Here is a 13,402-nt window from a genome sequence, read left to right as displayed (position 1 = left end):
AAATAATACAAAACATTAATAAAATGTTATCATCAGGCATACTTTAAATAAATATGTTGGTTCATAATTTGAGCTATATCACAGGCCTAGGTAGGACTCCAGTCTGTGAAACATCCCTTCTCAGAAAGCATTGTTTGTAAACATGAGAGAATGAGTGATTTCCAAATGGATGGTGTGTGTGTGTGTGTGTGTGTGTGTGTGTGTGTGTGTGTGTGTGTGTGTGTGTGTGTGGTACAAGTAGGAAGGCCAAAGGCACACACAAGTGCCTCCCAATCCCCCTATTTTTTTGGGGGGGGGTCCGGTCGTGGGGCCTGAACTCTGGGCCTGGGCGCTGTCCCTCAGCTCTTCAGCTCAAGGCTAGTGCTCTACCACTTGAGCCACAGTGCCACTTACGGCTTTTTGCTTTTTGCTTATGTGGTGCTGAGGAATCCAACCCAGGGTCTCAGGCATGCAAGGCAAGTTCTCTACCACTGAGCCACCTTCCCAGCCCAAAATTACATTAATTTTTTTTTTTTTTGGTCGGTCATGGGGCTTGAACTCTGGGCCTGGGTGCTGTCCCTCAGCTCTTCAGCTCAAGGCAAGCGCTCTACCACTTGAACTACAGTGCCACATCCCCTATTTTTTTTTTACTAGGCCTCTGTAGATAAGTAGAAGTGTTGGGCTGGGAAGTTAGTTCACTGTTAGAGCACTTGCCTTGCATGCATGAGGTCCTGGGATCAATTCCCCAGCACCACAAAAATGAAAAGAAAAAAAATTCTGGAAGTGGCCCTGTGGCTCAAGTGGTAGAGTGCTAGCCTTGAGCTGAAGAGCTGAGGGACAGCACCCATGCCCAGAGTTCAGGCCACAAGACTGGACCTCCCCCTCCCCACACACACAAAAAAGCAGAAGGGTGAATAGTGTGAGGGAAGAGGTCAAGGGAGCAACTAGCTAAATCTTGCAATGTGAAGTCCACTGTCCTTATCTTATAAATAGAATCATAGACAGGATTTAAGGATTCTTTTTTTATTGTGAAAATACTGTAAAGAGGAGTTTTATTTTTGAACAATTGAAATAAATACTGAAATTTTTGAAGCCACAGGAAGCCTGAGCTGAAGCACTGAAGGAAACCTCCTGCTCCCAGAGGTAGATTTCTTCAGAACAGCCCACAGAGATCATGCTTTGATTCCTAGCTTTTATAGAGGCCAAGATGAGAGAATCTCATCTTGAAGCCAGCTCCACCTGGCTTCAACTCAGTTCCTGAGTTCAACACCTGATATTGGAACAAAAACATTCCTTCATGAAAGTGTGAAAGTAGAGCTCTTCATGTAACCAAACTGCTCTGGACATATCTAGAATGATTGGCTTATATAGGATATGGAGTCTTGGTCTTGGTTTACTAATTAAGCACTTTCTGATGTAACAGACATTTTTTTCTAAATGCCTCCAAGATATCTTTAATTACATAACTATACAATGGCATCTATCTTGGCTCTAGAAATTGTAATGCTTGGTCAACCTTTGTGTTTCTGTAAAAGAAGACAGTATATTTGTTGGAAGCCACTTTATGGAAGATGGAATACTGGAGTCTATTACACAGCTAGCAGTCTGCAAGCAGCCTGTTGTAACAAAGACTTGCAGTCCACAAATACACTTAGACAACTTAGAAACAGGACAGAAAGGAAAAAAGGAATAAAAACTACACCCAGAAACCAATCAGCACCAAGAGATTGATGAATTGGGACACTAGGATGACCAGAGACAAGCCAGGAGACAGGACACAGGATATGATCACAGGGACATGTGGCATAGCATCTGGTGCCACTGCTGGTGCAGCCTAAATAGGGCCTAAGCAGGAGGCAGGGCTACAGGAAATTCCCAGTCCCACAAACTGAACTAACAGATTGAGTAACATATCAGCCAAATGTCCATGCCTGCTTCCAGGGATCCAGCCACACCCATCATTTGGGAAGCAAGTGATGGATGGGGAATTTCCTTCCCCCTGCATGAAGACAAGATGCCAGACCCCACCATCTACCATGTGGCCAATAGGGCACCAGCCGCACCTGACCTCCTGTGTGTGTATGTGTGTGTGTGTGTGTGTGTGTGTGTGTGTGTGTTTCGTGTGTTCTGTGATGAACCCTGAGCTGTGTCTTGTAGTTGGAGGACTCCACATCTGCTATATCATAAGGTCTCTATCCTGTATTGGTTCTGTATTGCAATTTTAATTTTCTTACAGATCAAAGACTTTCCCATTTGGTACAATCCTAAGTTATTTCATTTGTGTGAATCAACTTATGTGTGTTAAGCTGTGACCTCCAGGTCTTTCCACACTGGTTGCATTCATAAGGTTTCTCTCCTTGTGTTCTGTGATGGATGTTGTGCCTTCCAGGCGAAAGAATTTCCATGCCTGCTACATACATTTCTCTCTGGTGGGTTTTTTTCTGATGGACAGAAAGGTGTATGTTTTGGGTGAAAGAATTTCCACAAGCTTACAAGCATAAAATTTCTCTCCTGTGTGTGCTCCCTGGTGGACAGTAACTTGTAGCTCTTGGCTGAAATACTTTCCACACATATGAGATTCATAAGGTTTCTTTCCTGTGTGTTTTCTGATGGGCAGTAAGGTATGACTTCTTGGTGAAAGACTTTCCACACATGTTACATTCATAAGGTTTCTTTCCCGTGTGTGTTCTCTGTTGGACAGTAAGGTTTGACTTCTTGGTGAAAGACTTTCCACACATGTTACATTACATTCATAAGGTTTCTCTCATGTGTTTTCTCTGGTGGACAGTAAAGTGTAGCTTCTGGGTGAAAGACTTTCCACACACGTTACATTCATAAGGTTTCTTTCCTGTGTGTGTTCTCTGGTGGACAGTAAGGTTTGACTTCCAGGTAAAAGACCTTTCACACATGTTACATTCATAAGGTTTCTTTCCTGTGTGTGTTCTCTGGTGGACAGTAAGATGTGCCTTCTGGGTGAAAGACTTTCCACACACGTTACATTCATAAGGTTTCTTTCCAGTGTGTGTTCTCTGGTGGACAGTAAGGTGTGCCTTCTGGGTGAAAGACTTTCCACACACGTTACATTCATAAGGTTTCTTTCCTGTGTGTGTTCTCTGGTGGACAGTAAGGTTTGACTTCTTGGTGAAAGAATTTCCACACATGTTACATTCATAAGGTTTCTCTCCTGTGTGTGTTCTCTGGTGTACAGTAAGGTGTGCCTTCTGGGTGAAAGACTTTCCACACATGTTACATTCATATGGTTTCTTTCCTGTGTGTCTTCTCTGGTGGACAGTAAGCTCTGACTTCCGGATAAAAGACTTTCCACACATGTTACAGTCATAAGGTTTCTTTCCTGTGTGTCTTCTCTGGTGGTAAGTAAGGTGGGACTTCTGGGTGAAAGACTTTCCACACACGTTACATTCATAAGTTCTCTTTCCTGTGTGTATTCTCTGATGGACAGTGAGAGTTGACTTCTGGGTGAAAGACTTAACACACATGTTACATTCAAAAGGTTTTTCTTTTGTTTGTGTTCTCTGGTGAACAGTAAGCTTTGATTTCTGGGTGATAGACTTACCACTCATGTTACATTCAAAAGGTTTCTCTCTAGTATGTGTTCTCTGGTGGATAGTAAGCCATGCCTTTTTGGCGAAAGACTTTCCACACATGTTACATTCATAAGTTTTCTCTTCTGTGTGTGTTCTCTGGTGGATAGTGAGGTTTGATTTCCAGGTGAAAGATTTTCCACAAATGTTACATTCATAAGGTTTCTTTCTTGTGTGCGTTCTCTGGTGGAGAGTTAGGTTTGACTTCGAGGTAAAAGACATTTCACACATGTTACATTCAAAAAGATTCTCATTTTTGTGTCTTCTCTGGTGGACAGTAAGATATACCTTACTGGTGAAAATCTTTCCACACATTTTACTTTCATATGGTTTCTCTCCTGTGTATGTTCTCTGAGGGACAATAGGGTGTGTCTTCTCGGTGAAAGACCTTTTACATTGTTTATATTCTTCAACTACAGAAGAGAAATGAGGACTATATACAGCATACATCTTACCAGTTTCACTGAAAACACTCATGTTCTGACTCCCAGTGACCTTTTCTGTCCTCATTCCTAAGGAGTTCCCATTATTCTTAATCAGTTCTGACTTCTGTTTTGAGCTCAAATTAAAACTTCTTATAAGTCTCACTTTTTCCTCCCCTGGGTTACTATTCCTGACTGCTACTTCAGAGAGATATTTATTGTGACTTTCCTGACAGGTGTTAATCACATCTTCCATTTGTGGGACATCTAAAATGCATAACAGAAAAATAGACAAAAACATAAATGAGATCCATAAATTCCTTACTGTAAAGGTATTTTCTCACATTTTAAGTGTTACAAGATTTTCAAATATCAAAGCATTGTTTTAGGCAGAAAATAAAACTTTTCTCTGCAATATACTAACTATGAATGTAGTACTGACATTTTAAAATGGAAAATAATGTTTTTCTGTATTTCAGATTTTTCTACTTTTTTCTAGGAAATATTTACTCAAATTATTCATCTACGTACTCTTAATGCTTCCATTCTGAATGTCACTCTATGCCCAGCACAACTCATAAGCTATTGTCCTGATGAGACAATAGCAGCACTACCATTCTCCTATTTTCCTCCTACCTGCACAATACTAGTTTAAAAGAAAATGAGATCTTTTGTACATGTCCTATTGTCTTTTGCTCTTAAAGAATGACTTGTCTACAGACAAAGAGCGTTGCTAATATTAACTACACTGGCACACCAAATTCAGTTTGTCCCCAGTGAATTCTGGATTGACAATTCCTTGAGACAAAGGATTACCTAGTTCACTGCCATACATGACTCAGGGGCATTATGAATACTATCGTTCTGTACAGCTGAAGATAAACAGATCAACTGGGCTCTGGACCCATCATTAGCATTGTAGATGCTTTAACTCACCTGTGAAATTCTTGTCTGAAGCTTCTCTTATCCATGGTTCTGAACCTTGTTCCAGCCTCACAATCAATTCTGGTTTAGATACACAGTGCCCTGTGAATAAGAAATAGTAGAGAACGATTTATCTTGGCTGGGTCATCATTAACGTAAGGTCGCAGACATCCTGTTCACAAGGTTGCTCCTAAATCTGGTTCCTCAATTGTTTTTGTGGGGACAGTCTGGTTGTGGGACCTGAACTCTGGTCCTGGGCACTGTCCGGCAGATCTTCAGCTCAAGGCTAACACTGTATCACATGAGCCACAATGCCAATTCCGGCTTTTATTTTCTGCTTATGTGCTGCTGAAGAATCGAACACAGGGCCTCATGCAGGGAAGGCAATTCCTCTACCACTGAGTCAACTTCCAAGCCCATGGTTTCTCAATTCTTAACTGCTCCATTGTGGAGTTGCATCCAGCTTTGGGTTTATTTTGCCAAATGTGTGGCTTGAACTCAGCTCTTTTGCTAAAAGCTAGCATTCTACTAGTTTGAGTCTTCACTACATTTCGAGTTTTTGAATGGTTAATTGGAGACAAGAGTCTCATGGTCAATTTTTTACAGCTGCTCATTTCAAACTGAAACCTTCAGATGTCACCTCCGGAGTATCTAGGATTTGTAGCTTGAAGCACTAACCCCTGTATCAGGTTTGGTTTACAAATACACACTTTCACCTACTGATTTCCAGAGCATACTGTCAGTAGTAATGTACGTTCTAGACTGCAGATCCACCTATAATAATTACCCAAGTCTGGCAAGTCAGTCTCCTATTAGTGGATCATAGCTTAGAACTTTTGTCCGACTACTGATTTGCCTTCTTAAAAAATGAGAATAAAATTAGCTCTTGTGTTAGATATAATGAAGTTGAAGATTCCCTTAGAAAAAAATGACACTTCCCATGACTCCTAATCTTTTTTTTTTTTTTTTTTGAAAATGTAATGGTCCAAAGGCTTACACCTGTAATCCTACATTTAGGAGGTGAGATCAGAAGAGGCAGGCTTGAAACCAACCTGGGCACGGAAATACAGAATATACCCCAAAACAAAAGCCAAAATAGAATTGTGGCTCAAGCACTAGTGTGAAAGACAAACAGCACCAAGCTCTCAGACTCAAATTTGACTGGCTTTTATACTAGCAGTTTTTTACCTGGGAATGGACTGGAATCTTCTCCCTAAATAACATAGTCTAATGTCTACTAAAATAAAAGCACTTGATCTTCCAAGTCAAAATAACCTTTGCTCACCCAAGGACATGAGGTTGCTATAGATCTCCAGCATTACATCTCTATGAAGGGTCCTCTGACCAGGATCCAGATCCTGCCACTCCCTCCAGGTGAAGTTCACAGCCACATCATCAAATGATAAATTCTGTAATGGCACATTAACATCAAGAAATTAGACCTGGCTTATGAGAATTCCAACCTGGAATTTCATTATGCTGCAGGTATGCTTTTGTCTTACATAAAATGTTTGCAGCTAGCTTTGTTAGCTATTCACTGGGAGAATTAAATACCAAACTAGAAATATTTGACAATACATAAACCTGGTCATTGAAATACACAGATTTGCAAGGCGCTGGTGGCTTATACCTGTAATCCTAGCTATTCAGGAGGCTGAGGTCTGAGGATCAACGTTCAAGACCAGCCCAGGCAGGAAAGTCCATGAGACACTTATCTCCAATAAACCACCAGAAAATGAAAGTAGCACTGTCACTCAAGTGGTAGCACTCACCTTGACCTGAAGAGCTGAGGGAAAATAAACAGACCCAGAATTCAAGCCCCAAAAGAAATAAAAAATTACAGTTTCCATAATGCATGCAATCACATTTCTGCTGCTAGCAATAGAGACAAGATAAAAACTCTAAGGAGACAATAATCTGGCATGATAACATTAAGTCTAAGGAGGTGTCTGAAAAATTATATTATCATTTTTGATAAAATTTCAGTACATACCAGGGTAAAAATGAATTAAACCAATATTTTTCCTCATTTAAACATACTGCTTCACTATAAATCCTATTTAGACCTTCTATTAATAAGTACTCTCAAAAGCAAGCACCACACATTCAGAATATCACATGGAATACAGAACATAGAGCATTGCTAGATCTATGAAACGCAGTGTCCACATGAATGTTCAAAAAACAATAACAGTACTCCAGAAAATAACTAATGATTGATTGGGCCCTTATAAGATTTAATTGTGGCTCTGATTGTACTATTAATATAGATACTTCATTTTTGCATGTTATCAATGGTAATCTTCCCAGTGTGCACTCAAGGAACTATGCTAGCTTTCTGGCGCACAGGGACAAAGTGCCAGAGAGCCTTTGAAACCCTGGTTTCCCGTACGTCTATCTTTTTGTGTTTTTGTGTTTCTCTAATTTTCTTTGTTTCTGGAATCCTGTAGAACTCTCTAGGCAATAATTTTCCTATACTACAGGTAAAAAAAAATGTCAATCCTAAGAGCCATGTCAGCAACTTAAAGCTGATCACTAAGAAAATCTTGTTCCAGATAGATCATTTGAAGAAAAGAAACAACTGAGACACATATGGAGGAAATAGGGAATGAGAAAAGAAAAAAATGATAGAAAGATAGATACAACGAGAGAGAAAGAGAAAAATAAACTACACTAGTGAGTAGAAAATCAAAAATATAGAGAGAAAATAGAGGAAAGAAATCTCGTGAGAATACTTTAGAAAACAAACAGGAATTTGTAGAAAGACCATACAGCTTAGCAACAAATACAGGTGAAGTTTCAAGTAAGACCAAGACCATGAAGTGGTCCAAGAACTATATATGGAAAGTAATTTAAGTACATATAGGTTAATCATTCCTTAAGAACACACGAAGGTGTGCATCACCACACTATTTCAGCAATTCCAAGAAAATTTCATTGAGATAGTTTAATGTTACTCATGAGGAAGTGATCTGGTGGCAATCTATCCTTCACCTTCCATGAGAACTAACCTGTTTGGTGTCATTACATCAAGTAACAGGTATGACTACATTTTATGAGAAGATGAAACCTAGACATTCTGAAGCCAATCTGAATTCAACTTAGAAACAATATCACCATTTAATGTGCTAATCCTAGAAGCAATCTTTATCTGCTAATTTATAAGCCTTCTTTATCTAATTTATTAATATGCTCCTGAGGCTGAATCTGTGTGGTTGGTATTGTTTTTAATTCTTGGACATCTTTAGGTTCATATAATGGAATGGAAAACAAATGAAAAATAATAAAACAACTCACCAGAGATCCATTCATTCTGTCTTGCTGCTGACAATGAGCAGAAGATTCTGGAAGCATGGCTGGGATTTAAGGGAAATGATGCATTCAGAAATGAATCTGTGAGATTTTGGGCCCAGAATTTCCTCTGGCAAACATGATACATGGACTGGAAAACTGTAAATCCTTCTTTTTTTAATTTTTATTTATTTTTATTGTGAAAACGTAAAGCCTTCTTATAAGCGAAGAATTTTTAATGTCTTAGGCAGAGTGTTAAACTGTCTAATAAACACAAATCCAGCCCATTTCCTGATAGATAGATATTATTAAACCTACTAATTTATATATTTATGTACACACTAAATTGGAAAAAATGAATGTTCCCACTGAAATTATTGAATAATTGAGAGCAAAAACATATATTTCCACTAAAAGTCATTCCTTATTACTGAATATACTTCAGGATGTATGAACTGCTTTTTTTTCCTTTTTTTTTTTTTGACAGTCCTGGTTCCTGAACTCTGGGCCTGGGTGCTGTCCCTCAGCTCTTCAGCTCAAGGCTAGTGCTCTACCACTTGAGCCACAGCACCACTTCCAGCCTTTTCTGATTATGTGGTGCTGAGGAATCGAGCCCAGGGCCTCATGCATGCAAGGCAAGCACTCTATCACTAAGCCAACTTTCCAACCCATGAACTGCTTTTTTAATGCAAAAGTATGCTAGGCATCCATTGTATTTTGTGTTCTACCTCATTCATTTACATATTTAAACACCATGGAAAGCATGTATGATGTAACTCAGTAATTTTCACCCAAAGTTAGATAGAAAAATGTATATAGAATATATTTCTGCCGGGCGCTGGTGGCTCACGCCTGTAATCCTGGTGGACAGTAAGATATGCCTTACAGGTGAAAAATCTTTTCACACATTTTACATTCATAAGGATTCTCTCCTGTTTGTGTTCTCTGAGGGAGAATAAGGTGTGTCTTCTCGGTGAAAGACCTTCCACACTGTTTATATTCTTCAACTACAGAAGACACATGAGGTCTATATGCAGCACATATCTTACCAGGTTCACTGAAAGCATCCATGTTCTGACACCCAGTGAGCTTTTCTATCCACATCCCTAAGGAGTTCCCATTATTCTTAATCAGTTCTGACTTCTGTTTTGAGCTCAAATTAAAACTTCTTATAAGTCTCACTTTTTCCTCCCCTGTGTTATTATTCATGATTGTTACTTCAGATATTCATTGTGATTTTCCTGACAGGTGCTAATCACATCCTCCATTTCTTGGACATGTTAAATGAATAATAGAAAAATAGACAAAAACATAAATGAGATCCATAAATTCCTTAATGTAAAGATATTTCCTCACATTCTGTTACAAGATTTTCAAATAATAAAGCATTGTTTTATGCAGAATATATACTTTTCTACACAATGTAGTAATTAAGAAAGTAGTACTGCCATTTTACAATAGAAAACAATGTTTTCTGTTTTTCAGATTTTTCTATTTTTATCCAAGAAATATTTACTCAAATTATTCATGTATGTACTCTTAATGCTTCAATTCTGAATCTCACTCTATGCCCAGCACCACTGACAAGAAATTGTCCTGATCAGAGGATAGCAGCCCTAGCATACTCCTATTTTCCTCCCACCTGCATCATACTAGTTTAAAGGAAAATGAGATCACCTTTTCTACATTTCTCATTGTGTTTCTTTCTTCAAGAATGACTTCTCTAAAGACAAGAGAATTGCTAACATTAACTACACTGGCATACCAAATTCAGTTTGTCTCCACGTAAATTCTGGATTGACAATTCCTTGAGACAAAGGATCACTTACTTCTCTGCCATACATGACTCAGCAGCACTAGGAATACTATTGCTCTGTACAGCTCAAGTTAAACAGACCAACTGGGCTCTGGACCCATCATTACCATTCAAGATGCTTTAACTCACCTGTGAAATTCTCTTCTGAGCCTTCTCTTATCCATGGTTCTGCACCTTGCTCCAGCTTGACAATCAGTTTAGGCTTAGGAACACAGAGCCCTGTGATTAAGAAATAGTGGAGAACTATTGCTCTTGCTGGGTCATCATTAATGTAAGGTCGCAGACATCCTGTTTCCAAGGTTGCTACTAAATCTTATTTCTCAATTGTTTTTTTTTGTGGGGGGGTGTGTGTTGGGAGTCAAAAGTTAAGTCTCTCAACATAATAGGCTTAACTATCTCACTGGAATATCTTGAGGCTGAGTTTACAGATCCCACCTTTTCACCCCGCCCTAAGTAAACACCCTGCAGCTACTAACAACCACCTTTTCACCTTGCCCTAAGCAAACACCCTGCAGCTGCTTCGGCCAAGGAAAAAGCTTACTTATTCCAAGCATATAAATACCCTTGTGTGAAAAATAAAAATTGGCAGCTTGATCAGAATCCCTGTCTTGGTGTCATTCTACCACTTGAGCCACAGCATCACTTCCAGCTTTTTTTTCTGCTTATGTGGTACTGAGGAATCAAAGCACAGGGCCTCAAGCATGCAAGGCAAGCGCTGTACCACTGAGCCACCTTCCCAGCCCATGGTTTCTCAATTCTTAACAGCCCAATTGTGGAGTTTCCCCAACTTTGGTTTATTGTGCCAATTGTGTGGCTAGAACTCAGCTCTTTTGCTCAAAGATAGCATTGTACTAGTTTGAATCTTAGCTACATTTCTAGTTTTTGAATGGTTAATTGAAGATAAGAGTCTCATGGTCATTTTTCTACAGTTGCTGGCTTCAAACCAAAATCTTGAGATTTCAGCCTCCAGAGTATCTAGAATTCAAAGCTTGAAGCACTAAACTCTATATCGGGTTTGGCGTACAAATACACACTTTCAACTACTGATTTCCACATCATAATCAGTAGTAATGTATATTCTATCTAGACTGCAGATCCACCTCAATAATCATTCCAAGTCTGGGAAGTCAGTCTCGTATTAGTGGAACATAGTTTAGGATTTTTTTCCAACTACTGATTTGCTTTCTTAAATAGTGAGAATAAAATTAGCTCTTGAGTTACATATAATCAAGTTGAAGTTTCCCTTAGAAAGAAATGAAACTTCCCATGGACTGGAATCTTATCTCTAAATAACCTAAACAGTCTAATGTCTAATAAAATAAAAACACTTGATCTTCCAAGTAAAAATGACCTTTGCTCACCCAAGGACATGAGGTTGCTATAGGTCTCCAGCATCACATCTCTATGAAGGGTCCTCTGACCAGGATCCAGATCCTGCCACTCCTTCCAGGTGAAGTCCACAGCCACATCATCAAATGATAAATTCTGTAATGGCACATGTCCATCAAGAAATCAGACCTGGGTTATGAGAACTCCAATCTGGAATTTCATTATGCTGCAGGTATGCTTTTGTCTTACATAAAATGTTTGCAGCTTGCTGTGTTATCTATTCACTGGGAGAATTAAATAGCAAATTAGAAATATTTGACAATATATAAACCTGGTCATTAAAATACACAGATTTGTAGGGTGCTGGTGGCTTATGCATGTAATCCATACTACTCAGGAGGCTAAGTTCTGAGGATCATGGTTCAAGGCCAGTGCAGGCAGGAAAGTCCATGAGACACTTATCTCCAATAAACCACCAGAAAACTGAAATTAGCACTGTAACTCAAGGGGTAGAGCACTCACCTTGACCCGAAAAGTTGATTGACAACAGCCAGGCCCAGAATTGAAGCCCAAGACCAATAAAAAATTACAGTTTCCCTAATGCATGCAAACACATTTCTGCTGCTAGCAATAGAGACAAGGTAAAAATTCTACGGACAGCTGGGAAGGTGGCTCAGTGGTAGAGCACTTCCCTTGCATGCATGAGGCCCTGGGTTCTACTCCTCAGCACCACATAAGCAAAAAGAAAACAGCCAGAAGTGGCGCTATGGCACAGGTGGTAGAGCAATAGCCTTGAGCTGAAGAGTTGAGGGACAGCGCCCAGGCCCAGAGTTCAGCCCCAGGACCAGACCCCCCGCCAAAAAAAAAAAAAAATTCTAAGGAGACAATAATCTGTCATGACAACAATACGCCTAAGGTGGTATCTTAAAAATTATATTATCATTTTTTGATAAAATTTTAGTACAATTCAGGGTAACAATGAATTACACAAATACTTTTCCTGCATTTACATGTACTACATGACCATACATTCTATTTAGATCTTCTATTAACAAGTATTATAATAAGCAAACAGAACATATTCAGAATATCACATGGAATACAGAACATAGAACATGACCAGATCTATGAAAAGCACTGTCCACATGAATGTTAAAAAACAGTAGCAGTACTGCAGAAAGAAGCTAATGATTTTTGGGGCCCTTATAAGATTTGATTTAGTTCCCATATAAAAATATCCTAGGTTGGGCTCAGTGGTAGAGCGCTTGCCTTGCATGCCTGAGGCCCTGGGTTTGATTCTTCAGCACCACATAAGCAAAAAGAAAAAGCCTGAAGTGGCACTGTGACTCAAGTGGTAGAGTGCTAGCCTTGAGCTGAAGAGCTGAGGGATAGCGCCCAGGCCCAGAGTTCAGACCCCACGACTGGACCCCCCCCCCAAAAAAAGAAAAAAATATCCTAGGTTAACCATGTTTGGTTTAAATACTAAATATTGAAATGTGGTCATAGATACCCTGATATTTCCTTCCTACATAAAAAAGAACTGCTACCATGAAGTTTTGTAAAGTTTGCCTACATTCTACAATACAAAATATAGTTGGGAGGGGAATAAAATGTTCCTTGACAAGATTTTCATTTTAATAGGCCTTCATGGAAGGTGGAGGCAAATTTATGCAGGGTCAAGGAACACTCAAGATGACAAAAATGATAAATATGACCAAATGATCAAATGTGGCACATATTCCTGAGTCATTTCAACAGTAGATCGCTAAGGATATATTTCCACTTTTGTTAGTTAATAGTGAAATTCCTCAGAGATCAAAATAAATTCTGGAGGAAACATCTGTGAGATTTTGCAACAAGTGATATTTCTAATAGAAAAGACCTCATCACAGTATTATTTTTTTTTATCAAAAGTACTTCAAATCTTAAACTGGCAGTAAATTAAAATATTCAAAAATAGTGGAAAGGAAAAACAAAACTGAATACCACATCAAATGAAGTTATACCAAAGATAACAGAAGCAGGAGAAATCTGATTTT

General features: G+C 39.1%; 1 protein-coding gene across 1 annotated transcript in view; it reads right to left on the bottom strand.

The window, feature by feature from the left end:
* Positions 1–13,402, bottom strand: part of LOC138806739 (zinc finger protein 25-like) — a 79,341-nt gene that overhangs the window by 9,220 nt on the left and 56,719 nt on the right. Inside the window, exon 9 of the mRNA XM_069992085.1 lies at positions 2,810–3,368. Coding sequence (XP_069848186.1) covers positions 2,810–3,368 — 559 coding nt within the window. The remainder of the gene's footprint in view (positions 1–2,809; positions 3,369–13,402) is intronic.

Source organism: Dipodomys merriami, unplaced genomic scaffold, assembly GCF_024711535.1.
Source record: "Dipodomys merriami isolate MVZ:Mamm:240054 unplaced genomic scaffold, mDipMer1.0.p SCAF_407, whole genome shotgun sequence".
NCBI lineage: Eukaryota > Metazoa > Chordata > Mammalia > Rodentia > Heteromyidae > Dipodomys > Dipodomys merriami.
This window is presented reverse-complemented; position numbering and strand designations above follow the sequence as displayed.